Source organism: Gopherus flavomarginatus, chromosome 14, assembly GCF_025201925.1.
Source record: "Gopherus flavomarginatus isolate rGopFla2 chromosome 14, rGopFla2.mat.asm, whole genome shotgun sequence".
Taxonomy (NCBI): Eukaryota; Metazoa; Chordata; order Testudines; family Testudinidae; genus Gopherus; species Gopherus flavomarginatus.
In genome coordinates this window covers 4836187-4862896 of record NC_066630.1, presented here as the reverse complement: position 1 = coordinate 4862896, position 26710 = coordinate 4836187, and the positions used below count along the sequence as shown (strand labels likewise).

Here is a 26710-nt window from a genome sequence, read left to right as displayed (position 1 = left end):
CGGTGACGCAGAAGGGGCGCGCCGGAAGCGGGGGAGGGGAGCGCTGCCGCCATGTGCCAGGCGCAGGAGGAGTACGGGGGCTGCGACCCGCCCCGCAGGCGGCCCCGGGTCAGGTGAGAGCCCGGCCCCCCGCGGGGTCACCCCCGGGCATCGGCCTCGCTGGGCTGTGGGGCCGGCCCAGCCGCTGTCCAGCATTAGCCAGGGCCGGCCAAGGCCCCTGCAGCCGCCCCCTCGCCTGGCCGCAGAGACAGCGGGGGCGGGAGGCAGCTGGAGCCTGGGCCAGGCCAGCTCTGGCTTGGTGCCCGCGGCCTGCCCGGCTCCCTTGAGCGGCGGAGCGGGGTTCTGCGTCTACACTGGGGGCTAGGCCGGCGTAGCCACGCTGCTCAGTCATGTGGATTTCTCACCCCCCTGCGGGACATAGCGATGCCAGCCTACATCCCGGGTACAGACCAGGCCTGGGGTGTTGATCGGTGGGCTTGGGGGGCTTACACTGCCTAGCACAATGGGACACTGCTCCTCACTGCGGCCTTTGGGTGCTACAATACATAGGTATATAGCTGCAAAGGTGACCATTACCTTGTACTGTGACTGTTTTACTCACCCCTTAGTGCTTTGGCCCTTCAGAGGAGAGAGAAATTGAAGGGTGCCCCTGGTCCTCATCTGGCCAGATTATCACATGGCCACAATTGACATAGCACAGCTGCAGCTGTGTATGTGCAAATACCAGCTTGAACACTTGCCTTCAGATTTGTGCTTTGAAAATGGGACCTGACATAATGGACATTTGGACTGAGATTTGTATAGTTGGAGGTGGTAGCTAGTCAGCTCCAGGGCTAATAGTATAACGTAGCCTTTTACTGCTAGGTCACTGGTTGCGATACCACCTCCGGTGTGTACATAACCTCAACATTTCAGTCTCTCTAGTTCCCACATCAACCCCAAATCCATTTATTAAAAAAATGCAACTGTACTACGCCAATCCTTCAGCTCCGTACTTACAAAGCACCTGGTATCTTCAAAGTGTTCAAACAAGCTGATGGTGGTTTGCGTTGCTCTTTGCGTGACGGTGGGTCCCTACAGTGGTAATCGGTTCACTTTGATTGTCTCTTTTCCCAGCTGTGCGCAGAAGTGCATGAAGTGCAAGGAGGCCTCGCCTGTGTTGGTCATTCGTGTTGGAGATGCCTTTTGCAAGTAAGAGGAAACAGCCCTAGTGATTTGCAAGAGGAAACCCTGTTCAGAAGGCCAGAACGTTCCCATCTTTAGATCCTCATTTACTGCTCTTTAGCGATCTGTTTGAAATAGGGCTGTTTATGGGGAGGGTTGCAAGGGAGATTCAAACCATCTGGATAATAAAGAGCACAACAGTTGTGTGCAGCAGCCTGAATGCATTCAGGAATGTGGGGAGTTGCCCTGTAAGGCCCTTGCTTTGGATGTGCATCTTTTTGTTTCTCCAAAGACCCAATCACTACCATTGCATGCAAGAGAGACTCTGATGCAGGGCCCTAGTTATGGAGAAATGGGGTATGAGCGTAGGAAAAGGGGGAGGTGGTTCACCCCCTTTTTTTTTTTAAATTTGGAAAACAGACAGATTTAATGTGCCCCACATTGTTTTTATATGAATCTCGGAAGTTGATTTTTTTGAGCTCTGCAGGCCAGATTTTTGAATGCTTGGGTTTGCAGTTGCATAGGCAGTTTGTAGGGGTACTACTGTGACTGGGAGTACAACCCAAGCAACTGCACGCACCCAAGTGATCGGAACTCCAGTTGCAGTTAGCAGTGGGCATGCACATACCTGCATGCCTACGGTCTTTGCAAATGTGGCCTTCTAATGCCTTGTGCTCATTTTTACCCTGACAGCTCTGAACTGACCTCTCCTTGTGTCTGGCTTAACTTGACCACTTGAAAAGGCAGCAAACCCTTTGAAATTGATACCTGTCTTTGTACACTGGAACTTTTCCTTGTTGGGCTTTTTTGTTGTTGTTTTATTTTGGCTCAGAGGGCTAGAGAGGGATCCAGTCCAGCAAGCCTGGTTTCTCAGTCTAGCTTTAAAATGGATCTTCACAGACTTCTGGGTGCCCACACTGGAATTGTCTTGCTGTCAGACAGAAGCTAATTGATGAGATCTTAAGGCAGACTCATTGACTGACTTTGCTGTCAGGCAGGGTAGCAGGCAGTTCCCTGTGCCTCCGGGTTGGCCTGTGCTGGAATCAAAGGTTTATTAGCAGCGAGATGTGGGTGCCTGAGGTGCTGCCTGCCAAGGCTGGGATCTCGCGTAAGGTTGGGAGTGTCGTTTCTAATGACTTACATGCGTGTTTGTTTCCAAGGGCCTGTTTTAGGGAGTATTTTGTTCACAAGTTCCGTGCAATGCTTGGGAAGAATCGTGCCATTTACCCAGGAGAGAAGGTAGAGTCGCTTCTTGTGTAAGGGCGGGATGGATGTGGGAAGGAGAGGGGGAAGCTGAGATGGATGGTTAATTCTTTCTCCTGTCTCCCTTACAGGTTCTTCTTGCATTATCAGGTGGACCTGCCTCTAGCTCAATGCTTCGACAAGTCCAAGAGGTATCTGCTCTGCAGCGCTGTGGGGAAACTTGTTAGCTGTTAGGAACAGTGAGAGCAGTTAGCTGGAGGAAGGAACAGCCACCTGGACCATAGCAGGGGTGTTAGAGATGGTTAAGAGGAGGCTGATGAACAAGCAGAGAGGAAAGCTTTGCTTTGTAGGGTGAGGGACTGGATCTCCCAAGATGGCTGTCTGCTTCTGTATGCCCTCATGTCTAACCTGTAGAAGTGCAATCAGTGAATGTGGCTCCTTAGACGTTCTCACAGCTCCTGTCCAGTGCACCTGCAGCTCCCTATTCCCAAAAGATGGGAAGCTCACAGCCCCCGGGGAAGTCCGAGTGAGGGGAGCATCTAAGCTATGCCCACGGTTTCTGTGACTGCGTCCAGATGTCAGCGTCCAGGTCAACGTCTGAGTGTAATCAGGTGTCGATTACAATCACTTGGTCGAGGCTGGGGCCTTCAGCCCAAGAGATCTCGGTGTATTGTTAACTAGAAACATTTGCCATCTCTGCCGGGGCCGTGGGAATGCCTCTCTAACAGCCAGGATTAGAGTAGTCAGACCTGCCCTCTCTGCTAGATCCATGGGATGCTGCCAAGACACACAATCCCGAATTACATTTCCCAGCGCATGGGGCGAGTGGCTCATTCCCATCTCTCTTCTCAGGGGCTGAGTCGGGAAACAGCCAAGAAACTGCGCTTTATACCAGGCATCATCTACGTTGACGGTAACCCAGCAATCTGCCCTGCTCCCAACCCATTCTGTGCATGCGGTCTTGGGTCAGCCTACAGCCAGAACCCTCTGGAATCTGCTGATGCTGTCCAACATTAAGACAGCCTGGTTTCAGATCGTGCCCCGCTCACTGTTAAATCCTGTCTAGTTTCTCCGCCCTCCTGTTACTGGTAGCGGCCCTTCAGGCCTGGGGAGGCAGGCTCCCCTAGCAAGCAGTGAGATGGCCGGTGCCAGAGTAAACACATTGGAAATGGGGGGTTAAGCTAGTCTGGTTCAGTGACTGGCACCCAGGGGAGGCATACTTCAGACACACAGGGCATGCAGGTGGATGGTGTCCCCTTCCCAGGAAGGGTCCGGCCACTTGAAGGGTCCCCCGCCCCTCCAGCCAGAGCTCCCGGCATGGGCTCAGGAATAGGGTGCTCAGCCTGATCCACCACTCGCAGTATCCCCTCCTCAGGCAGCAACTCATTCCAGCAGCTTCTCTCCCGTCCTGGTTCTCTGGTCCCCCTGGGCAGGAAGCAGGGGGAGATTCCTTCCTGTGGGAGGCATGGGGGACTCAGAGCCTCTTACTGCCCCCTCTAATTTCCTTGCCTTCATGAGTGGGCAGGAAGAGGGGAAGTTTCCTCTGTCGTTGCCCTGACAGACTATTAACCCTTCCCCTGCCCAGCTGAGGGTGCGGTATGTGTACCCCCATCGCAGATAGGGTAAGGATACCTGCAGCTGCTAGCTGCTCTCTTTAAATCTGAAGAGACAAGACGCTGGGCTGCTACACCAGCCCCTACTATGGGGCGGTGATGGACCAGGCGGTTAGTGCACCATTTGTGCTTCCATCTCCAGAGACTGCAGAGCAATCCCAGTCTGGACCCTACCCGAGCACGAGTTAGCAGGTCTCTTCCCAGACTCCAGCGGCTGCATGGGCTGAACATGCCCTGCTGGGCCCAGCGCTTTGTTTCCCGACCAGATGGACGCTCTCCACCTGGCAGCACCAGCAGGCTGTGAGACTATAAATAGGATGGGTGGAGCAGCTCTGCTTGTTTGAGGGTGGGAATCCGCCTACTCCTCCCAGCGTCCCTGGGAGTGGGGTTGAAAGGGAGTGGGGCCTGGCTGGAGGATCAGTGTATTTCTTCTGGGTTCTGCTGCTGACTCAGAGGTGTAGCCTGTTTGACTACACTCACGCTTCAGCCTTAAAAACGTTCAAGAGACCAGCCAGCTGATCTTAGCCAAATGCATCGTCCAAAGAGAAACCAGCACAACATGAGGAGACGAACGCACCCTGTCACGGTGGGTTCACCATGCATGGATGGGGTGCTTCAAAGAGCTGCATTTCAGCTAGCGGCATTTAGAGGATGATTTTACAAGTTACAAAGCTCTTTATAGGTCACTGAAGTCCAAGCCCTCCGTTTGTACCATTCCTTCACTTGTTGGCCTGTTAGTTCCTTATCTTTTTTGGGATACTAGCACTCCAGGGATGTGAAGGTACCTCCCCACGGGGCTGGGGCAGAACATTCATGTATTTTGCCTTTGACAAGTTTCTTATTTTCTAATGCCAAAGCTGATGTCAGCTTTGCAGAGCGTTATGGGATACTTGGCATGGATGAATAGAATTGTGGGAAGAGCATAATTCATTCAGTTAACATAGCTTCTCAACACTTAGGTATGTAAACCCATGCACGAACACCTACTCATATGTTGTGTACTACACCTAATGTGTATTGGCGAATACTGCATATGGAGATGAGGAAGGGGTGGATGCATTTCAAGTTCTGCAGCGTGGCTCTAGGCTGCCCATGGAGAATCCAAGTCCCACCTGGAGATGGTCTGGTCTGGCTGCCTGTAGGAAGATGGAGGTTTGCTGGGAACTGCTCCCCAGTCTGCACTCCTGTCTTAAAGAGAAGGGTGGCTGCAGTTTGGTCCATTGGATGCAGCCTTCAAGGCCTGCAGGCCCGTATCCCCACTGCCCAAGCGTTGGAGAGCCCCATCGCCCTGCCTTGGTAGTTAGTGAGGACGGTAGATGTGGCTGCATGCCTTCTGGGTTGGCTGGAGCATCCTAGGCCACCTCCTCACAGATGGAGAAGTGTCTCCTGCAAGGCAGCTAACTCTCTTCATCTGGCATCTCGTTTGCTACTCAGAGGGAGCTGTGTGCGGACAAAGCCTGGCTGAGAGAGGGGAGACGCTGCTCCAGATGGAGACCATCCTGCAAGCCTCAAGGTTTCCATATCACCTGGCCCACTTAGAAGAGGTAGGGTGGGGTCACGGCCCTGCAGAGTGCTGAGGTAGACACTGGGCAAGAGATCACATGCCCCAGCCCTCCCTCCCCCCGCCGCCTTCACTGCAATTCCAGGTGCTGGGGGAAGGGATGAGATGTCCGAGGCCCCTGCTCAGGATGGCCACCCGGTGCCCTAGGAATGAAGGGCACAGATTTGTCCAGTAGGAGCTGATGAGGCTGGGGTGCCCTTAGCCGTGATAGGGCCTGAATGAGATACTGAGGTGGCAACATTTGCAGATAATACAAAATTAGTTAAGTCCCAGGCAGACTGCGAAGAGCTGCAAAAGGATCTCTCAAAACTGTGTGACAGGCCAACAAAATGGCAGATGAAATTTAGTGTTGATAAATGCAAAGTAACACACACTGGAAAACATAACCCCAACTATACATATAAAATGATGGGGTCTAGATTAGCTGTTACCACTCAGAGAGATCTTGGAGATAGTTTTCTGAAAACATCCACTCAATGTGCAGCAGCAGTCAAAAATGCGAACAGAATGCTGGGGATAATTAAGAAAGGGATAGCTCATAGCATAGAAAATATCATATTGCCTCTATATAAATCCATGGTACGCACACATCTTGAATACTGTGTGCAGATGTAGTCGCCACATCTCAAAAAGAATGTATTGGGATTGAAAAAGGTTCAGAAAAGGGCAACAAAAATGAGCAGGGGTATGGAACGGCTTCCGTATGAGGAGAGATTAATAAGACTGGGACTTTTCAGCTTGGAAAAGCGACGTGTAAGCGGAAGATATGATTGAGGTCTAGAAAATCATAACTGGTGTAGAGAAAGTAAATAAGGAAGTGGTGTTAACGCAAGAACTAGGAGTCACCAAATGAAATTAATAGGCAGCAGGTTTAAAACAAAAAAGAGTCTTTTCACACAACACACAGTCAACCTGTGAACTCCTTACTTGAGGATGTTGTGAAGTCCAAGACACTAACAGGGTTCAAAAAAGAACTAGATAAGTTCATGGAGGATAGGTCCATCAATGGCTATTAGCCAGGATGGGCAGGAATGGTGTCCCTAGCCTCTGTTTGCTAGAAGCTGGGAATGGATCACTTGATCACCTGTTCTGTTCATTCTCTCGGGGGCACCTGGCACTGGCCACTGTCGGAAGACAGGATACTGGGCTAGATGGACCTTTGGTCTGACCCAGTAAGGCCGCTCTTATGTATTAGAGAGGCAGCCTGGTGTGAGCGGGAAGCTGGAACTGGGACTCCTGACTTCTAATCCCGTCTCTGGCACAAGCTCCCTGGGGCTCCTCTGGTGTCTGGGTTTTGCCAGCTCCCGAGGCACCGATCTCACTGCCATGCAGGCGCTCATTGTGGCTAACAGGATCCATCCTCTGCTTGCTCCGTGCAGGTATTTGACTTGCCCAGCTCCATCCTGCAGCGTGCGCCCCACAATCCCACAGGCCCCAAGAACAGCTACAAGGAAGCAGTGGAGGGCTTCATCCGCCAGCAGAGGCAGGAGGAGGGTGGAAGCCCCTCTCTCCCAGAGAGGCAGATCCAGGAGAAGCTTGCTGAGGTCAGCCTGCGAGATGTGCCCGGAATGGAGGGGCTGGCCGACCCAGAAGCCAGGCTGCGGGCTGCAGTCCGGACTGAGCAGCTGATCCGGCTCTTTGGGTCCGTGAAGACCTTGACGGCTAAAGAAGAGCTTCTGCAGACCCTGAGGTGAGCGCCGTCCAGAGTGCTCTGGGGGGCTGGGCCCTTGTGCCAAGGGCTGCAAGCTTTGCCCTCTCTGACCCTGCCACGTGGGGGTTGCCCAGGAGGGGAGGGGCTGAGGAGCTTTTTCCTCTGCCTTTCCTGTCCTCCGATCCATCCCAGCATGCACTGCTTCCCAGCCATGATGCTGCAGCTCGCATCTATGGCAGCATCTGTCCATCGCTCTCGCGCCAGGCCCCCCAGCGAGCTCCAGGGATCTCTGTTGCCTAGGCCACTTGCCTGCGCACACTGGGTATTGCAAGACCTTTGGATCTCCCTTCTGGGCCTTAGGAAAGCCCAGCCCTGGTCGTCATCTCCCCCTAACTCCCTTGAGATCTCGTCTCCCTCCTCTGAAGCCCCCATGGAGGAGTGGGCTCTGCTGCCCCACATGGCCCCTCTGCCTCGCCCTGGGCACAGCAATGGGTGGGAGGCTTGCTGTGGGACCTGGTGTCCGTGAGGAGCTGGCCAGGGCTGATGGGCCCAGCGTATCTGTCTGGGTCCGGGCTGCAGCCCTCCCTCGCTTCTGGGTTCTCCTCCTTCAGGAACCACCTGATCCTGCACACGGCTAGGGCCCAAGGGTACTCCAAGGTCATGATGGGAGAGAGCTGCACCCGCCTGGCTGTCAAACTGCTGACCAACCTCTCACTGGGGCGGGGAGCCTCTCTCGCTATGGACACAGTAAGTGCTGGCCACAGGCGGGAGGGCGCCTGGAAGCAGGCATCTGAGTTGGGTTGGAGTCACTGTTTACCCAGACTCCACTGTTCGCCCCTTTCCCCAGCCGGAGGCCTTGGTCCGAGTGCTGCCAGGCTGCTGTGCTGTGCTGGAGACGCGCTGCACTGTGGCCTCTCTGCTCTGCCTGGGCCATGGCAGCACTAGTGCGTTGTGGTTTATCGGGACCTTGGGGAGAAGCTGGCACTGCCGCAACTGCTCCCTTGTCTTGGTAACTGAGCATGCCTAGGGCCCACAGCTTAGTGCCGGGTGAATGTATAATCCTCCCGTGGGCCTGGAACAAAGGGTTGCTATGTCCCTGATCTTCTCCAGCCACCTTAATGCCTCTAACAGGCTCCCTGCAAGTACACGGGCATCAGAGCAGAGCAGCATGCGAGCTGCTGTATGCGGCAGCACGGGGATTCTGATCCGATCAGTTTCTGCTCCGTGCTCTCCAGGAAGGGGAGGTTTTCCTGCCCATGAAAATGACATTTCTCAGCTGCAGCAGCAAACGCTGGAGCTGGGACAGATGTCACTGCGCTGACTGCTCAAGCCGGGGCTTTCGGTCAGGTGAGCCGCACCACGTCTTCTGCTTCCCTTCACAAGCTGGAGCGAACGCCTTGCGGCCCCGGCTCTGGCCAGGTGGCGTTAACCCTTAGATTGCGGCTCCCAAGCACTCGGGGACTGGCTTAACAGAGAGTGATACTTGGGATCGTACGTCTTCACTCACTCCTCCCCGCGGGGCAGGGGCTGGAACTGACGGGAAGTGACTCGGCCAAGGCCAGAGAACCCAAGAGTTCTTGGCTCCCCTCTCCGTGCCAGAGCAGACCAAGCGCTGAGTTAGTTTCTGACGGGAGGCCAAGGAAGAAAAGATAAAGCTACAATAAAAACTAACTCAATAAAATCTAATTCTCCCACCCTGACAATCTAAAGAAGGGGTGGGGTTAGGGAAACTGAGTCCCTCAGCGAGTCTCTCTCCGCGCAGGGCTTCTCGGACGATCGCCATGGCGATGTGGTGGTGGTGCGGCCCATGAGGGAGTACTCTGCCAAGGAAATCGCCTTCTACAACCACCTGTTTGGCGTTCCCACGGTCTTCACTCCTGCCTTGGACACCAAGGTAGGGGGCCTGCGGGTCTGGGCCAGCTGCCAGGAGAGCGCCTGCCGGGCACTGGGCTCTTCTGGCAGGTCAGTGGCACCTCCTTTTGGGCACCCCTCTCTCTCGTCCCAGCCCAACCCATGGGCCTGGCAGCCTTCCCAGCGGTCAGTGTGCCCTCTTGGGGAGCCCTGCAGGGCAGGGACTCCGGTGCCTCTGCACCAAGGGGCACTTTCCCAAGTGCCTGCCTGCAGCGAGGCCAGGGCTCCAGCCGAAGCAGTGAGGGCTGGGGCCCAGCCGATGTGACTGGGGGAAGGCTTTGGCAGATTAGGCTAATGCCCCCTCCCCTGGGCACTGCAGAGCCGGGCATGGTGCCGATTCCATCACTCCAGGGCTTCTGAACACCTGTGGGGATGCCCCAGCTGCTCTGCTGTCGTCACAGGGGAGTCCTGGGGCGGGCGTGGGGGTTGGAGCCAGCTAGGCTATGAGACTCCGGGAGGATTTCTCCTCCCTCCAGGCCCTGGAGAAGGCCAGCATCCACCGGGTGATCGAGCGCTTCGTCTATGGTCTGCAGGCAGAGTTCCCCTCGACCATCAGCACCGTATACCGGTAAGGGCAGGCCCCTACACCTCCCCGGCAGCTCTGCAGACCTTGGCGCTGCTCAGCTGGGAACCGTGGGGATGGCTTCTCCGTGGAGGCCATTTGCCCGCCTCGTAGGACCAGACCTTGGTGGGAATGACTGGAAGCTTCAGCTTAGGGGAGGGTCAGAACTCTGCAGCGCCCCTGAATCCTGACCCACAGCACCTCCTGCTGCGTGGGGAGCCCAGGGCTGAAATGGCATGGGCGGGGCTACAGGGCACTGATTGAACTGTGTGTGGGGAGCCTGGGACTGGAGTCAGGCTTGAGGGGCCCTGGCAGAGCAGGGTGGGGGGAGCCCAGGCCTGGAGTAGTGGGGGACATGGGGGTGGGGCACAGGCTGTGGGGCAGTTGCACAGTTTGAGACTTACTGTTGCTATTGAAGAATTGCCCCTGTGGTGCCCAGGCCTTGGTGGTGAAGAGGGAGGCCCCGTCTACCTGCACGAGCTGTGAGGGCATCACTCACAGTAGCACAGGCTGCCCCGTCACCTGGCACTAACCTCTGGGCGTCCCCCTCTGGGCTGTAGGACGGGCGAGAAGCTGAGCGCGACCCCTGGAGACGCCGGCCCTGCTGCTGAGCCCGAACGCTGCCTCCTGTGTTTGTGTGCCCTGGACACCAATGTGGGTACGTGCGAACAATGCTTGCCTGCCCCCGGCCAGCGCAGGCTCCGTTCACTCGGCCCCTTTCCCTGAAGGGGGCAGCCTCCCCCATCTGCAGGATCCCCTCTGGCTGATCTAGGTCAGGGCACCAACAACTGCCCTCCCGGATCAGAGCCCATCCGGCTCTGGCCTCTCACCACCCCCAGGAGCAAAGCAGGGGAACCTAGCCATGGGTGCGGGGCTGGGGGGCCTAGCGATGCAGCCTGGCTAAGGGCTTAACTAGTCCCTTTTCCCATCTGCCCAGCTGAACTAGAGGCCTGGATATTCCCAGGGCCCCCTGTGCAGGGGAACCTGCCTCTGGCTGTGCCTTGCCTGGCAGAGGGTTTCTGAACGCCAGGGCTGTGGGGTTTGCCATCCTGGCTTGGGTCACTGGCCGGCCCTGTCTGCTCTGCCAGGGGGAAGCAGATGCCCGGCCTGCTGGACGGGGAGCAGAAGCCCGAGGGGCTCTGACTACCATCTCTTTGGTGCAGAGGACGGCTCCGCTTTGCAAGCCATCCTGGTCTCGGAGCAGCTCTCCCAGCAGAAGCTGCCAGCTGCGTCGCCAGCCGGGAGAGGGTGCTGCCCGGGGGCAGAGGAGCAGAGAGGATGCTGCACGAACACGACAGCTCCAGGGTAAGGCACCTTCGACACAGCAAACCCCAGCCCAGGATCCATCGCGGGGTAGGTGCTCTGCTTGGAGTGGTACTGGCCTTGTGGCCCCGCATGCACTTCCCATCTGGGCCTACACTCCCCTAGCAGCCGCAGCACCATCATCCTCGAACTGCCCCCAGCTAGCTCGTCACAGGGCCCCTGCGAGCAGAGTATCCCTGGAGAGAACCGGCCCCTGGCCCTCTCCTCACTTCTGCCTTCTTCCCTCAGGGCCGACGCCCGGGTCAACTTCCTGCCCCTGCTCTGCTACGGCTGCAGACTGACCATCAAGGACACGGTGAGCCCCTCTGCCCCTCAGGGGCTCTGCTGCAGCCCAAGCCAGGCTGTGGGGGGCAGTCCCAGCCCTGCTTTAGGCACCCGGCAGACCTGGCTGTCTAGTGGGGTGGGTCTCCTTTGTTGGCGGGACTGTGATCCCTGAGGAGTCTCCTTTGGATCCCAGCTTTGCCCATCAGCCCCCGGCCCCCATCCAGGGCTACGGCACAGTGCCGGGGTGGGGATGGGGGGTGGGACACTCCCTGACGCTCCATGCACCGTGCCTGCTGCGTCTGCACGGACCCCAGCAGCACAGGAACGGGACGCTGGGGGCAGCCCGTCACCGCTGCTCTGTTCTGTTACAGACCTGCCTGGAGAGCCTCCCGCTCTACGTCCGCTCGGAGGCAGAGCGCAGGAAACGCAGGTACGAGGAGGGTGGGTGGGCCGGCCGGTGCCATCAGTCACCGTGCTCCTGCATCAGAGCTGGAGCACTGGGAGAAGCTGCTGCCCCCAGGCCAAGTTATAAGCAAATCAGAGGCAGAATCTCCTCCTTTGCTATAACATCCGGAGCGTGACCTGAGCTGGTCGGACCAGGCCCGCGCTGGGAGCTCACAGCCCGGCGTGGCAGGGGGCTGAGATGGTGGTTGTCTTCCAGGGCCGCGATGAAGCTGGAAATTCAGGAGTTCTTGCTGGAAGATGAAGCTGTGACTCCGGGTGAGAGCTGACAGGTGGGCAGGGATCCCTCCTCTGGACCACACTCCCAACGAGCTCTATGCTTCCCTGGCTGTCAGGGCCCCCGGAGCAGCCAGAGGGCAAATGGGGCTTGGGCCCAGCCCCGTCCAGGCTGGGCCTGAGATCACCAGGGCCCTGTTGCAGGGCATCGGGCCTGCCTCTGTTTCCAGGGTGCTGGGCCCAGCTCTTGTTCACTGCCTGCCCCTGGGAGGCGCCTGCTAGCTGCACTGGCGGGGAGGAGGAGACACCCCGCAATCCCCATCCTTTTCATGACTGGTTCTAAGAGGAATACGTTATTTTGCATCCCCCTGACGCACAGCTGGACTGGGGCCCTGGGCTGACTCCCCAGTCTCAAGCAGGTGAGGCCAGGCTGAGTCAGGCCCTCAGACTGCGCCAGCCCCCCGTGGAACGCCCAGCCGGGAGGAGGCAGCTTCACACCCGCCTGCGCAAGAAGATGGATTCAGTCAGTCACACTAACAGGCCATGGCTTGGCTTTTATTAGAGATCTGTATAAATAAACCATTTGAATTTTAAAAAAACCTACAGTCCAGCTGGAGCGAGCCTAGCCCTCCCCTCCCGGAGTGCCTGGGGGCTGGGGGACGAACCAGTCCTGGGGCAAGCAGAGCTCCCTGCGCTGGGCTGTCTGCTAGCACAGGCAGCAGTGGCTGCAGTAGCATGTCCCACGCCCTCTGCAGGCAGGGCAAGAGGAGCAGCAAGCCCAGCACCGCCGGGCGGGTGGCAGGCCAGTGGGACCCTCTGCTTGCACCCATGGGTGCTGTCCAGCACTGTGCTGGGGGTGGGGAAGGTATTGCTTTGGAGTGTTAGTGCAGCCGCATTCAGGAGCAGGCCAAGGGGCCAACTGGGCCAGGCTTGGCCTGCAGCAGGGTTGGGTGCAACTGTGGCCGGCTGGCTTGGATTCTCCTGCTGCAGGAAGGGGAGCCCATCTCCTTCACAGGCAGGCACAGCTGCTGAATGGGCTCCAGAGTGCACCCCCCCTTCTCTCAGGGGTGCTAACAGCCTGGCAGCAGCAGGGCTGGAAGGCACTGAGGTGGGGCAGGGGCAGGAGTGTGTCCCCACCCCGCTGAGGCGGGGAGAGCATGACTCCTGGGGAGGGGCGTCTTCACCAGCTGCCTTTAAAGGACTCACTAGTTGTAAAGCAGTTAAACTTCCTTTTAAAAAGCACAAGTCCAGCCTGCCCCAGATGCCCCCTCCCCCACACGGGTGGCGCTAGGCACAGCTCAGACCCCCAGGCAGGGGGGGACCCCCTGGCGGCCAGGGGAAGGGGCTGGCGGATCGCCTGAAGTGCTCAGCCTGGGGCTCTCGGGCTGGGCTGGCTTAAGGCCTCAGTTGTGACGTTCCAGGGATTGGAGGGGGTCTGCAGCAGCAGCAATCGTCCCGGGTGGCTCTCTGCTACTCCTTCTCCCGCGTCCACTTGATCATGGTCTCGGGCGAGCGGTAGAGGAAGATGAGCTTGGCGTAGAGCTCCTCCTCCAGCTCCAGCTCGCCCGTCTCGCGCACCAGGAAGATGTCCTGGCACAGCTTGAGGATGCGATCTACACATGGCAGCTCCTCAAACATGATGGAGTGAGAGATCTCGCTGAAAAAGCCCCGCACGAACTTGCCGATCACCAGCACAATGGACACATAGAGGCCCATGATCCTGCAATGGGGCAAGGGCAGCAGGGTCAGCCGTTCCCTGCCCCCCAGCACCGCGCTGGGGGCAGAGCCCTTCCCTGCAGCTGCTGGGCCCTGCTGCTTCGGGCCTGGTTCCAAGCGATGGGGCCAGCTGGACTCCTGTTGGGAAGCCGGCAAGCTCCAGGAGGCCATCCCGAGCGCACTCCTGTGTTCCTTGGGGTGAGGGATGGGGGGCACCGGGAGCAGGAGGCCCTGAGCTCTTCTGCCAGCATGGCCGTTTGGACCATGGTAGGGGATAGGCCAGGGAGTCCCCCCAGAAAGGCCTCCAGGCCAAAGGGAGTAATGCCCCACTGAGCCCAGGGGCTTCCCAGGGCTAGTATGTCCCCCTCATACTGCAGAGGGGGTACGCTCCCTGCCTTGTACCAGCAAGCCCAGGGGTTGCCCTAATACTGCAGAGGGGGGCACCCTGCTCATCTCCCCCCCCCCCGTACAACAGAGCCCTGGGCTGCCATCCTTCCACCCCCTCAGACTATAGAGCAGCTGGGCAGCCCTGGCTGATATCCACCCCCATGCAGCCCCCAAGGCTACTATCCCTCCCCTCCTCACACTGCAGAGCCCTGGGTGGCCCAGGGCTGGTGCCCGGTGGGGGCTGGTTGTGGAAGGGGCCCTGGCACTCACCCGTAGCCGGCCAGGAAGCCCAGGCTGGGTGGGCTGACCTTGTCGTTGAAGATCACCATGGGCAGGATGTTGCAGGCCTGCTGCTGGCACTCGCTCAGCTGCACCACCCACCACTCCAGGAAGCTGTCATTGCCGCCCCCGGTGCCCACGCGCTCCCGCTTCAGCTGCACCTTCACGCCCAGGTAGCTCTCCTCCTCCTCTGTGGGACAGGGGGGTCAGGGCTGGGGGCTCGCCCAGGACACCTCCCCCAGCACCCACCTGGCTGGCTTCCCGGGCACTTAGCCCGGCCACCTCCCAAAGTGGCTGCTGCTGGGCCATGCCCCCAGCAACCCCATCCCACAGTTCCTCTGCCAGGCCCGACCCTGCAGCAGCACCCCCGGGGCCTGGCAGCCCAGCAGCTGGAGAGGCAAAGGGGGCCATTTTCCCCTTGGCTGCCCCCCTCCAAGGAACCGAGGCCCCAACACTGCCAGCAGCACAGAACCTGAGGACACCCGTCACCCTAGAAACCAGGGGCTGAGCCCCTGCTCTCTGGCACCCTAGGGCAAGTCCCTCCCCACACCAAGCAGCCCCAGCCCCCATGGCTCAGACTCCAGTCCGCTCACCTGGCAGCAGCTGCTTGACAGGGTTGGCCTCTGGGCCGTTGGGCGCACGGATGTACGTGGGGAAGAGATGGGGGACTTGCCTGCAACACAAAGGGGGGTGAGGGGAGCTGGGACGAGCATTCCTGCACCTCTTGGGGTGGCCAGGCTCTGGGGGAGCTGGGCATAGGGTGATGGGTGGGGGGGGCTGTCAGACAGCTCGCATGGCGCCATTTCCCGCTCCCTGACAGGCCATTCCCTCCTGGCTGCGCTGTGGGGATGGGTCTTGGCCCAGTGCTCAGGGATGGGCCCCCAGGCCTTGCTGGACCCAGCCAGAACCTGCCCTTCATGGTATTCACCTGAGTCACCTGTGACTCCACCCCACCCTAGTCACTCCACTCAGAGTCCTGTAGCTGACTCAGACCTGCCCCCCATTATCGGGCCCAGAGCCAACCCCCCACTCCTGTTGTGCTCTCCCCAGAGCCCTGCAGGGAGAAGCTATTCCTCCCCCGACCCCCATGACGTGGGGCCCCAACGGCCCTGGCACTCCACTGCACCGACACCGCTGCTGGGCAGCCGTGTGATGCCCTGGCACCCCTGCCACTGGGCAGCTGATGCTTCATCGCAGGGCGGGAAGGGTATAATCAGAGGTTTCCAGCCCCTCCTCTGCTCTCCCCGGTCTGTCCCTGGGGTGGGGCGGCACAGGGCCCGCACTCACACGGGGGTGTCCCTGGTTCCCTGCAGCAGGTTGGCGAGCTCAGTGCGGACGGAGGTGCCCGGCTGCAGGTCAGTGGTGTGCTTGTCGAAGGTGTGCTCCACCGTGCCACCCTTGCCCAGGTCCCTGCCAGGAGAGAGAGGGAAGGCAGGGTGAGCTTGGAGCAGGGCGCAGGCCCTGAGGGCGGCAGGGCCCCCCACCTGGTCCTGGCCGGTACCTCTGGAAGGTCCAGGTGAGCCGCAGCGTGATGTCCGATGAGCCGTTCAGCAGCTCCCGCCGCATCTGCTCGCGGCTGGGGGGGCTGATGCTCCAGAGCGAGCCCGAGCTGCCCTCGATGCGCGCCGTCACGATGTCCTCATAGCCATACAGCGTGATGAACTGCATGGCCACCTGCCAGTGCGAGAGATGTCAGGGCGGGGGGGGGGCAGGGCAGCCCCACCCCAGACACAGCCCCCACCCGACAGCCCTGTCCCAGCCCCGGCCCCTCACTGACATTGGGGGTGGGGAGAGGACCCCGCCTGACAGCCCCAGCCCTAGCCCTGGCCCCAGCTCCTGCCTAACAGCCCTGTCCCACCCACGGCCCCCACCCAACAGCCCCAGCCCCTGAGGGTGTGGAGAGACCGGCGGCGTGGGAGTGTGGGGCAGGGCCCCTGCCTGACAGCCCCACCCCTCACTGACAGCGGGGGCAGGGAGAGCCCGTCAGGGCAGGGGGGAGTGGCAGGGCAGGGACCCCGCCCAAAAGCCCTGCCCCAGACACAGCCCCTGCCCGACAGTCCTGCCCCAGCCATGGCCCACCCCCGCAATCCCTGACACCAGGAGCGGGGAGTGACCATCAGGGTGGGAGTGTGGGGCACGGCCCCCGCCCCAGGCGATCAGGCCTCTGGGCTGGAGCAGTCGCTGCCTTTGTGCACATTAGGGACAGGCAGGCGTGGGTGCGACTCCCGCCGGGTGTAAAGGGGGCAGGCTCTGGCCTGGCAGCAGGAGCAGAGCATGGGCAGCCAGCACTGGCAGCAGCCCCGCTCCCCATTGGGAGCAGATGGGGACGCTCGGTCCAGCCCATGCCCATGGGTACCTCCCAGCATGGCCCCTCTGTGGGAGAGGATGGGTGAGTGTGAGCATGGCCAGCCCCTCCCCAGGCCCCCACGCTCACCCCCTTAGTCCACCCCCTGGGAGCCAGGATCTGCCCCTCACCCCCACCACGGCTCCGCCCGGCCACACCCCCACGGCTGGGGGGTGGGCCCCTTACCGGCTGCCTTTCAAACTGGTTGGTGAGCGCCTCGTAGTCCTGGGGCGTGAAGGGCTGGATGGACTGCTGCTGGGCGCTCATAGTGAAGAGCGGCTGCGAGGCAGCGGGGAAGGGGAGCCGGGGTCAGGCAGGGGAGCGGGCGGGGACAGCCCCAGCACTGGCACCCCCAGGGCAGCCAGGCAGCAGCACCAGCCTCCCCCTGCCGCGCTGCACCCACTGGGAACCCCCGGGGCAACTGGAGCTGCAGCCCCATCTGGCCGAGGGTCTCAAAGCATCCTGTGGACCCTGCGTGCCCAGGGTTACGGGGGGCAGGCACAGCCATGGAACCCAAGAGTCCGGGCCCTTACCCTGATACCTGCCCTCGCTGCAGTGAGGGGTGCACAGGCCAGGCCTCCCCAGCCAGCGGCCCCGACTCCCTATCCCGCCAAGGGGCAGTCTGAGCTCAAACCCAGAACGGTTCCCAGCCCCCCTCCCTCTCGCCACCCAGCAGCCAGATCTGGGCAGGGCCCCGGCACTGCCCTGATGGTGATCAGAGCTCCCCCCCGTGGGATGCCCGGGGCCTGGCCTGGCCATTACCTCGTAGCCCCCCAGCTGGAGGGTGACGGTGACGTCGATAGGGTGGTTGACCACACCCACCACGGAGCGCACCAGCGACATGAAGAGCAGCGGGAACCAGATGATGCAGATGAGGAAGAGGATGATAAGGCCGCCCATGCCATACTTGACAATCTTCTTCTTCTTCTGGCCCTTGGGCTGGGGATATTTCTGTGGGGAGAGGGTGGGCTCAGCTCGGGGCCAGTGGGGCTCCCAGCAGGCACTGCCCGGGCCTGGGAAGGGACAGACCCCTCTGGCGCCCTGCCCCGTGAGATGGCTGCGCTAATGGCTCAAGGCCTTTCCCACCCTCCGGGGCATGAGGATCACGCTCAGTTAAAACCTCAGTGACTGTGGAGCGCATGGTCTCCCCACACCCCCCCGCGGATACCCCTCAATCCCAGCCCTGGCCCCCGTTATTTGACCCTGGGCTCCTTGCAACGCAGCTCAGCTGATGCCCAAGCCCCAACCCACAGCCTCCTGCTCTGCCAGTCCTGGACTCTGCCAAGCAGGGCTGTCAGCTGAATCAGAACAAGCCACATTCTGGGGCTGAAGAAATGCCAGGGACTGAGCTGAGATCCTCAAACTCGTTTCACTTGTCCTGGAACTCAGAAAGAGCTTGCTACACCACCCAGCCCCCCGCCCTACCAGCTCACCCACCCTGCCCTTCCCTCTCATGTTCTCCACCCTACCCTGTCCCTAATACCCTTTCAGCTTCAAGTCCCCAGGCCTGGGCATAAGAACGGCCAGACTGGATCAGACCAAAGGTCCATCTAGCCCAGTAGTGTGTCTACCGACAGTGGCCAGTGCCAGGTGCCCCAGAGAGAATGTGATCCCCTATCGTCCATTCCCAGCTTCTGGCAAATAGAGGCCCAAGGATACCCAGAGCGTGGGATCTCTGACTGTCTTGGCCAATAGCCATTGATGGACCTATCTTCCATAAGCTTATCTAGTTCTTTTTTTTGGCCCTGTTATAGTCTTGGCCTTCACAACATCTCTTGGCAAGGAGCTCCACAGGTTGACTGGGAATTGGGTGAAGAAATCCTTCCTTTTGTTTGTTTTAAACCTGCTGCCTATTAATTTCATTGGTGTCCCCTGGTACTTGTGTTATGTGAAGGGGTAAATAACACTTCCTTATTCACGTTCTCCACAACAATCATGTTTTTATAGACCTCAATCATACCATCTCTTAGTCATCTCTTTTCCAAGCTCAACAGCCCCTGTCTTTTTAATCTCTCCTCACATGGAAGCTGTTCCAGACCCCTCATCATTTTCGTTGCCGTTCTCTGTACCTTTTCCAGTTCTAACATAGCTTTTTTGACTGCGGCTGCACATTGTGCAGACGTTTTCAGAGAATTAGCCACAGTGACTCCAAGATCTTTATTGAGCGGTAACAGCTAATTTATGTACCATTGGGATTATTTTTCCAGTGTGCATGACTTGGTCCATATCATGTGGTGACATGGTCCCAGTCAATCCAGGGGTAGTTGAAATCCCCCAGGATCACTGGGTTTTCTGTTTTCGTAGCCTCTCAAATCTCCCCGAGCACGTCACAATCCCCATCACCATCCTGGGCAGGGGGTCGGCAGTACCTTCCTACTGCTATGCTCTGATCACGCAGGCACGGAATTCCTAGCCTCAGAGATCCTAAGGGGCAGTTTGATTCATTTAAGATTTTTACTGTATTGACTCTGCTTTCCCACACAGCGCCACTCCCCTACTAAGGCGATCGACTCTGTCATTCTGCTATTACTGCGCCTCATTGATTATCACCATTCCACCAAGCGTCTGGCATTCCTATTCGATCAATAGCCTCATTCCATGCCAGCCGTCCTAGATCACCTTTCTTAGTATGTAGGCTGCCAGTATTTGTAGAGAAGCACTTGTACATTGTGTCATTATTCAGCTGCTTGCCTTCCTGTGTTATATTTAAATGAGACTCTTGGATATTTGACTGTACCTCACTAGCTCCTCCCTGGACGTTACTAGCTTATTTCCCAGGGTACAGAGTTCCCCTTCAATGATTTCACTCCTACGGGATGCGTCTGCCTGAACCGTGTGCTCCTCCACACCTGTCGGCTTAGTTTAGAAAATCCTCTCTGACATTTGTAGCTATACACGCCAGCAGTCTGGCTCCACTTGGGTTTAGAGGGAGCCCATCCTTCCTGCCTAGGTTCCTCCTTTCCCAAAAGGCTGGGGGTGGGAGCATGCCAGGTCTCCGTTTCCAGCACGGCATGGCGCAGGGCGGTGGGAGGGCAGCAGGGACAGGGAGCCCTACCTTCTCAGTCTCCCGGCTGCACTTGATGATGAAGATGTTGGCGTAAATGTCCTCCACGCACATCCAGTTGGAGAGGGACAGGGTGGTGTCGGTCCAGACCCAGTCCATCACGGCCCGCAGCTCCACTAGGAAGGGCACCAGGCGAAACCTGTCATGGGCAACGGGAGAGTGAGCAGTCACCGGCTGCACCCTTGGGGGAACAATCTGCCCTCTGTCCACCCTGGGTGCCCCTCCCCAGGATCTCCTGCTCAGGGGCAGCCCTGGGGTCCTGGCCAAATGCCAGGATGGTCCATCCCATTCTACCTCCCCCAGGGTCCTGGGAACAGGATCCTTCTTCACTCCTGTTCCTGGCATCAGTGCTGTACAGTCCCTGCACACACTCCTGGGGAGTGAGGCTCAGGGGTACGGGTGCCGGGGTGGAGCCCATCCCAGCTGAGATCAAGGGGCAGGTCCCCGTTACCCTTGGAAGAGGAAGAGATTGAGGTGGTTGTATTTTTTGGTCAGGAAGTTGCCCAGGATGCGAGTCGGGTAGCCGCAGCGGATCTGATAGGCCGACAGAGCGAAATAGATGCACTTCACGAAGTACCACAGTTGGGCTACTGTGTTCAGGCTGAACATCCTGCAGGGGCAGAGCCGGGGGAAGAGACGTCAGCGAGACGGGGAGGCTGGCAGATGTCAGGGCAATTTGTGCATCACTACAGTTCTCAGCTCCCGCCTGGCCAGGCCAGACCCCGCACAGCCTGTGCATTAAGGGGCTGTGTAATGAACAATTCGCACTGAGTGCGGACGTCCTCTCTGCAGACGCTCATCGATCTAGCTGCTCCCCCCCAGGGAATTACCTGCCCAGAGAAACCAATGGCAAGATGGGAATAGAAACCAGGCGTCCAGTCTCCCTAGAACCTGGACTTTGACCACAGGGCCACCCTCCTCTCTGGAACTATGAGGGTCTGGGCTGGGATTATCTGGGAGCAGAGCGCTGTGCAGTGCCCTCATCTTCTGGACCGCTGGGCCTGGGCTGGAGCGAATGAGGTGCCCGACGGCTGCCCCACTTCCCCGAGGCCGCACTACCTTTCGGTGACTGCTGGCAGGATGAAGAACATCCAGAGGTGGATGCCGAAGACCAGGATGACCTGGAAGATGAGCTTGCCCAGCACGGTCTTGCGGAGATAGAGGGCTCGGTCGATGACCATGGTGGAGAACTGGATGAGCAGCATGACCAGAAAGGCCTCCGGCACCTGGTCGTCCGACAGCGAGGAGGTGATGTCAGCAGCGGCTGAGTGTTTCTGGGGGAAGAAGAGAGATGGGCCATTACAGGGCACAACGCCTAGCTGTGTGCCCGACTGGGTAGCCCAGGAGCCAGCCCCGCAGGAAGGCTGGAGCAGGTTAGCGAGGCAGGGGTCTGGCCTGGAGCAGTGGGTGGTGCAGGCCCCCAGGGGAGTGGCCAGCTCAGCAGCCCAGCCCTGGGGCCCGGCTTACCCCAAAGGCCCAGAAGCCGAAGATGATGATGATGAAGTCAACCACGTCTGCCAGGAACATGAGGGCATAGACGTCAGTAGCAGCCTGATACTTGGTGTGCAGGATGGCGCAGAAGAAGCCCCGCAGTGGCTGGTACATGTTCTGTGCCCTGAAAGTACGCGAGGAACTCAGACTGGTTGGGCTGCTCAGCCAGGGCACCCCTGGGTACCCCCAGGCAGCTGAGGGGCAGGGCCCTGCCCCCCGGGTCCCGACAGGCAGCCAGGGGCCCGCCAGCAGCCATCCAGCAAATCAAATGTTTGGTTCATAGAAGTGGGCATCTCCTCCCCTCCCGCACCTGACAAATCTCTGGGAAGGGGGTGGCAGGGACAGGGTCAGGGTGTGCAGCGGTGGCAGGCTCGGAGGCTGTCCCTCCAGTTGAGGGTTGGGGTCACTTACACAGCCAGGAGGAAGAGCTTGACTCTGAGCCCAGCAGACTTCAGCTTCTCCCGGGCTGGGCTGTGCTTCTTCTCTTCCTCCTCCTCCTCTGCCTCCTCCTCCTCTGCCTCCCCTGCCGTTCAGAAATCAAGGGTTAGCCCTCAGCATACCTGGCCCTGGTGGGCTGGGGGCAGCGAGCACGTGGGGTTCTGCCTCTCGGATGGGTGGGGCGAGAGAGCACTGTGCTCTGCACGGACGGGCACCCCCCAGCCCTCTCTGGCAGCGGGTCCCCACAGTGCCAGGGTTTCTAAGGGGGATCCCAGCAGAATGGCCCAGCGACCCTGCCAGGGTCCTTAGCGCCCCCCAGTGGGGACTGTGCTCACACCCCCAGAGCCCCCCGCCCATGTACCTGCCACTGTTGCTGCCGCTTTCCACTTCTTGGTCCACCTCCTCTTCTCCTTCTTCTTCCGGAAGCGCAGGTGGCTCCCCTTCTCCCCCTCCCCGGCCCCCTTCTCCTGGAGCTGGGGCTCCAGCTCCAGCCCTGCTGCCACCACCTCTGCCTCTGCCCCATTCACTGCTGGGGGCTCTGCAGCATCCCCCCTGTCCAGCACGGGTGGCGGCTCCGCTGCCGGCTCTGCTGCCTCAGCCTCGCGCTTCTCCTCCTCCGCCCGCTCGGCCTCGCGCTTCCACTTGGCGAAGGCATCCTCCTTGTGATCCCACAGGCCGTAACACTGCAGGGGAGGGGGCACCCAGGGTCAGTGCCAGCCGGCTGGGGATGGGGGCCTGGGGGTCGGGATCAGGGCACTGCGGTGCCCAGCCTAAAGCTTGGCATGGCATGTCCGGCTGTGCTATCCCTCACCAGGCGCTTCTCAGGATTCGGAAGCTGAGCCCCCTCCAGTGAAACAAGCCCCACCACAACCTGTGTGTGTTGTCAGAGGCTGGGCACCGGGCACCAGACACCTTCCCCCAGCTAGCACTGTGCCCCCCATCACCCTCCCGCTTCCTTCCCAAATCACTAACCCCACTTATGGCACCACCGCTGGCACCTCCTGAAACCTGGGGGGTGACACCCCACTCCGAGCGAGTGTCTCCAGCGCCCTGACCTCAGGCAGACATGCTGGACTGGTTACATTGGCCTCACTGCTCGAAGACAGCCAGAACCACGAGCGACTGATTTCTGTGCCAAGGAGCCATTCAGAGGCTATCTGTGCCCTCACCTGGTCCTACACCCCCAGGGGTGTACCTCTAGCTTTGGAAAAGGCTGCCACCCCAAATTCCAGCACCCCACCTCTGCTACCAAGCTTCCTGGAGCTTGGTGGACCCAGGGCTAGGGCCATCCCCCCGCCTGGGGCAGTGAGTCTGAAGGCCTCGCTCCCAAGAGTTCAGGCAGGTGGCCCCATGGCAGTTCAGCCACAAGCTGTACACATCGGCCCCAACGTACCCCAGCTCTTACCAGCAGGAGGGAGCGGTGGAAAAACAGAGCCATGAGCTGGACGAGATCAAACTTGAGGTAGCGGTCGGTCTTCTCCAGGCCCAGGATGCGCGGCGGGAAGAAGGGCTTGGCATCGTTCCGCACCAGTGAGGAGTAGCTGTTCCAGGGGAAGAACCCAAACTGGAAGAGGTATTTCACCACCACCATCACCTGCGGAGGGGAGAGGGGATCAGCGGGGAGCCCACGCGCAGCCCCAGAGCTCAGCTGCAGCCACACGCCTCACCCCACCGTGCAGCCAGGCAGGACCCAGGGCTCAACAAGCCCTGCCCCAGCTCAGCGGGGGGCAGAGTGAAGGCTGGCATGGCAGTGCCTGCATTTCCAGCACCCAGGAGCCAGCCTGGAGCGGGCACCCACCTCGGTGAAGATGATAGCCGTCATCCAGAAGCGCTTGCTGGGCCGCGGGATGGAGAGCATGGCCCACAGGAAGACCAGGATGGGCAGGAAGAGGGAGATGATGGACGCGGACACCATGTTGTTGAGGATGATGATGAAGTAGCAGAGCAGCTCGGAATGGGCAGCCACGAAGCGGTACAGGGCCAGCAGCAGCTTGAGGAAGCGGTTCTGGGACTGGTAGAACTGCTCCGACTCCTCCAGCTCCTGGAAGTACTTTTGCCTGGGAAGCACAGAGCCAGATGTGGGCTGATCCTCCTGCCTGTGGGATCAGGGGATACGCCCAGTGCGCCCAGCGATCGGATAAGGGGCCTGCTCTGCTACCAGCTAAGGGAAACCCTCTCCAAGGGCAGAGGCCTGTGTTTGGGGTGCTGCCCACCTGGAGCGAGTGCCATTTACACAGGAGCTGGGTCTTCGTGTACAGGCCTGCTCTGCCCGCCAGGATCCTAGCAATGCCTTCCCCAGGGATCCCCCCACATCCCAGCGCCTGCCGCCCTTTCACTGCCCGTCTTCTGGCTCAGGCAAGCTGCACAGGACTCCAGGAGCCCAGAGCAAAGAGCTCTCCTTCTCCCAGGGCCTGGCTGAGTTCCTGGGAGATCAATGCACAGACCGAACCGGGTCTCTCACCTACGTGTGCAGAGCACTGAGCCCCAGGGGTACTGCCCGGAGCTTCCGGCCATGGGGGATGGCGGAGCAGCCATGGAGCAGTGACGCAGACTAGAGGCTGCCATGCACCCCGGTGAAATGAAAGAGCACAGCCCGGTGAGCAGGTGGCTGCTGCAGGCTTCGTGAGCAGGTGGCTGCTGCAGGCTTCGGAGGCTAGGTCCTTCCTAGCCAGAGCCATGCTAATTTGCATGGCTTTCCCACAATGCTTTGAATGGACCCGGCTCTCACTCTGAGCCTTCCACTACCTGTTGGAGAGCAGCTCGCTGGCCGTTCGGATCCGGTTCCTGGGATACACCAGGAGCTCCTGAGACCCCTGGATCCGCTCCACATCCTCCTGGGAGCCCAGGGCCATTATCTGCTCCTCACTGTGGTAGCCAGTTGTCAGGGGGGAGGTGGTGTCATCGGTGCCCTCAGCCCCACTGCTGAGAAGGTCTCCTCCGTCGCACCCACTGGGAGGGCAACGAGCACAGGGTCAGGCTCTCCCTGAGCAGCCAGGGCTTGCATTGGGGGAAGCATTGCAGCCCCCTGGCCTGGGCGAGGCTGGGCTTCAGAGGTGGGAATGGCGGGGTTGGTGTGGCAGGGGGAAAGCCATAGTGCTGCCCCCGGTGGTCAAGCAGCAGCAGCACAGGGGGCAGGAGGGGAGGAGCAGCAGACCTGGCTGCCATGGGGGAGGGATCCCCGGGGTGGGGGGCCAGAGAGGTGACCGGAGAGGGCACCAGGCTGCAGAGAAGGAGGCAGAGTAACCCGGCTCCAGGCTGAGCTGCCCCTGCCCAGGCCCCCTAGACCATCTATGCACCTGCCTTGAAGCCATGCTGTTGTGAGAGTCCACGGTGGCGGCTGCCTGCAGGCCCGTTTCGTCGCCCGGCGCCGGCTGGTACAGGTCATCCAGGACCCCGCTGTGCACCTCGTCTCCCTGCCAAGGGAACAGCAGCGTCACCCAGCGCCCCTCGGCCTGGTGCCTGCAGCGCTCCTCGCCCTGCCCACACCTACCTGGCACAGCTTCTGGGTGAGGACGTATCTCTCCACCCACAGGACGGTGGACATGTCCCTGTGCTCCCTGGTGAAGGCGTGGAGCCACTGGGTGAGCCCGTCCACCGTGGCCTGGCACAGCACCCACAGGAAACGCACCATGTTCAGCGCCCGCTGCACCATGTTGCTTCTCTCTGCAGGGAGGGGACAGCTGCTTTCTGGAACCGCGGCACCCAGCTTCAGGAGGGCCCCCTCCACCCAGAGGTCAGGGAGGGCCCGGGCTGGTCTCCCCCACGGCTCACTCAGCGCCTGGCTGCTCTCACAAGGGCCTGGCAGCACCGCAGGCGAGGTGAACCCCAGGAGTCTGGCTGAGTCCCCCGCTCCCAGCCCAGAGTGGGGCTGGAGGCCCACACGGCCCTGGCCTTACCACGCTGGGCTTAGGGTGAGTGGTGCCCCCTCCCTCCTGCCAGGCACAGAGCAGGGTCCAGTCTGCAGCCCCCGCCTCCTGTCAACCCCCTTGGGGCATGGCTGCATTGCCCTGTTGGCTGTGGGCACGTCCCCTCCCCGGGCCCTGGGGGGAGCAGAGCAGGTCGTCCCCATGGGGAGCACACTCTGGCCAATCCCACTCTGGGTGTGCGGGGGGAGGGAGTGGGGCCTGGCATGGAGGGGAGGCAGTCAGGGCTATGGGGTGCCCGTGCCATAGGGGATGTGAACCCCCAGCTCTCCCCATCTCCCAGAGCTTCCCATCCACCTGTGTCCTCCTCCTCTTGGTCCTCAGGCTCTTCAAGCGTCTGAGCCTCACAGACGTCTCCGTCTCCGCCATTCCCTGCAAGGCAGGGCAGGTTACACCCCTCAAACCAGCTGCCCGCCCAGCCTGCCGCCCCCAGACGGTCACGCTCAGCCTCCATGGGGCTGGCCCATGACAAGGCTCCTCTGGAGCCTGTGGGCAATGTGGGGGAGCAGAGTCCCTGTCCAGCAAGGATTACCACATACGTCCTGGAGAGGGGAATGGAGCCATTGGGCCAGGGGGAAGGACACCCCTTCCCCGCGTGGGGCTGGGATGCTGCTGGTCTCCCCAGGTGTGACACCCCCTCCAAGGGACAGGACATGCCCAGCCAGGGTGCCTTCCAGCTTGGGAAGGGACATGCTGCGAGCCCAGAGGGCTCCCTGCCCCCATCTATCTCAGCCAAGGCGAGCCGGGCACGGGGCATAGGAGAGCAAGGCAGTCCCACCTGCTGGTGACTCAGCGTCCTCCTGGTCCTGCCGCTGCCGCTCCTTGAGTGCAGACTTGGTATTGGTCACCCAGGCCTGATACGCCAGCTGGAGCGAGAGACAAGGGGCAGAGCTCAGTGTCTGGCAGCTGCTGGCCCCACCGCAGGCACGGCCTGCCCAGGACCAACCTGCCCCGCTGCCCCAACTTGTGAGCAGAGGGCAGGCGGTTCCTGCCCAGACACGAGCTTCCCAGAGGTTTGTGCCAAAATATCACCAGGCTCCACAAACTATCTAGGGTGTCTGCAAACCTGCCTGGCATTGGAGTCTGGTCCTGTCTATCCCCGGGGACGGCACTACCACGCTGACCCACCACCAAGGGA

General features: G+C 60.1%; 2 protein-coding genes across 4 annotated transcripts in view; one reads left to right on the top strand and one right to left on the bottom strand.

The window, feature by feature from the left end:
* Positions 1–19: 19 nt before the first annotated feature.
* CTU2 (cytosolic thiouridylase subunit 2) lies at positions 20–12529 on the top strand. 3 transcript variants are annotated; one of them, XM_050922606.1, is made up of 16 exons: positions 20–113; positions 1117–1191; positions 2325–2403; positions 2499–2558; positions 3220–3280; positions 5415–5524; positions 6921–7231; positions 7804–7939; positions 8955–9086; positions 9580–9671; positions 10226–10323; positions 10829–10970; positions 11217–11283; positions 11624–11682; positions 11914–11972; positions 12310–12529. In XM_050922606.1, exons 1-16 carry the CDS (start codon positions 52–54, stop codon positions 12351–12353), a joined length of 1587 nt encoding a protein of 528 aa, XP_050778563.1. In that variant the 5' UTR covers positions 20–51; the 3' UTR covers positions 12354–12529. The 3 variants fall into 3 exon arrangements, with proteins under 3 accessions (XP_050778563.1, XP_050778564.1, XP_050778565.1); XM_050922607.1 differs by having other exon boundaries at positions 11914–11986; XM_050922608.1 differs by lacking the exon at positions 20–113 and having other exon boundaries at positions 1155–1249.
* The window catches only part of PIEZO1 (piezo type mechanosensitive ion channel component 1), a 104776-nt gene continuing 90532 nt past the window's right edge, over positions 12467–26710 (bottom strand). Inside the window, exons 32-51 of the mRNA XM_050922633.1 lie at positions 26351–26438; positions 25870–25944; positions 25140–25312; positions 24950–25062; positions 24395–24598; positions 23448–23706; positions 23055–23243; positions 22011–22332; positions 21623–21734; positions 21188–21335; positions 20780–20994; positions 20172–20330; positions 19712–19859; positions 17419–17607; positions 16843–16935; positions 15814–15986; positions 15600–15722; positions 14906–14985; positions 14304–14502; positions 12467–13650 (exon numbers count right to left, since the gene is read on the bottom strand). Of these exons, the coding sequence (XP_050778590.1) occupies positions 13401–13650; positions 14304–14502; positions 14906–14985; positions 15600–15722; positions 15814–15986; positions 16843–16935; positions 17419–17607; positions 19712–19859; positions 20172–20330; positions 20780–20994; positions 21188–21335; positions 21623–21734; positions 22011–22332; positions 23055–23243; positions 23448–23706; positions 24395–24598; positions 24950–25062; positions 25140–25312; positions 25870–25944; positions 26351–26438 (3312 nt within the window). The 3' untranslated portion in view covers positions 12467–13400. The remainder of the gene's footprint in view (positions 13651–14303; positions 14503–14905; positions 14986–15599; positions 15723–15813; positions 15987–16842; positions 16936–17418; positions 17608–19711; positions 19860–20171; positions 20331–20779; positions 20995–21187; positions 21336–21622; positions 21735–22010; positions 22333–23054; positions 23244–23447; positions 23707–24394; positions 24599–24949; positions 25063–25139; positions 25313–25869; positions 25945–26350; positions 26439–26710) is intronic.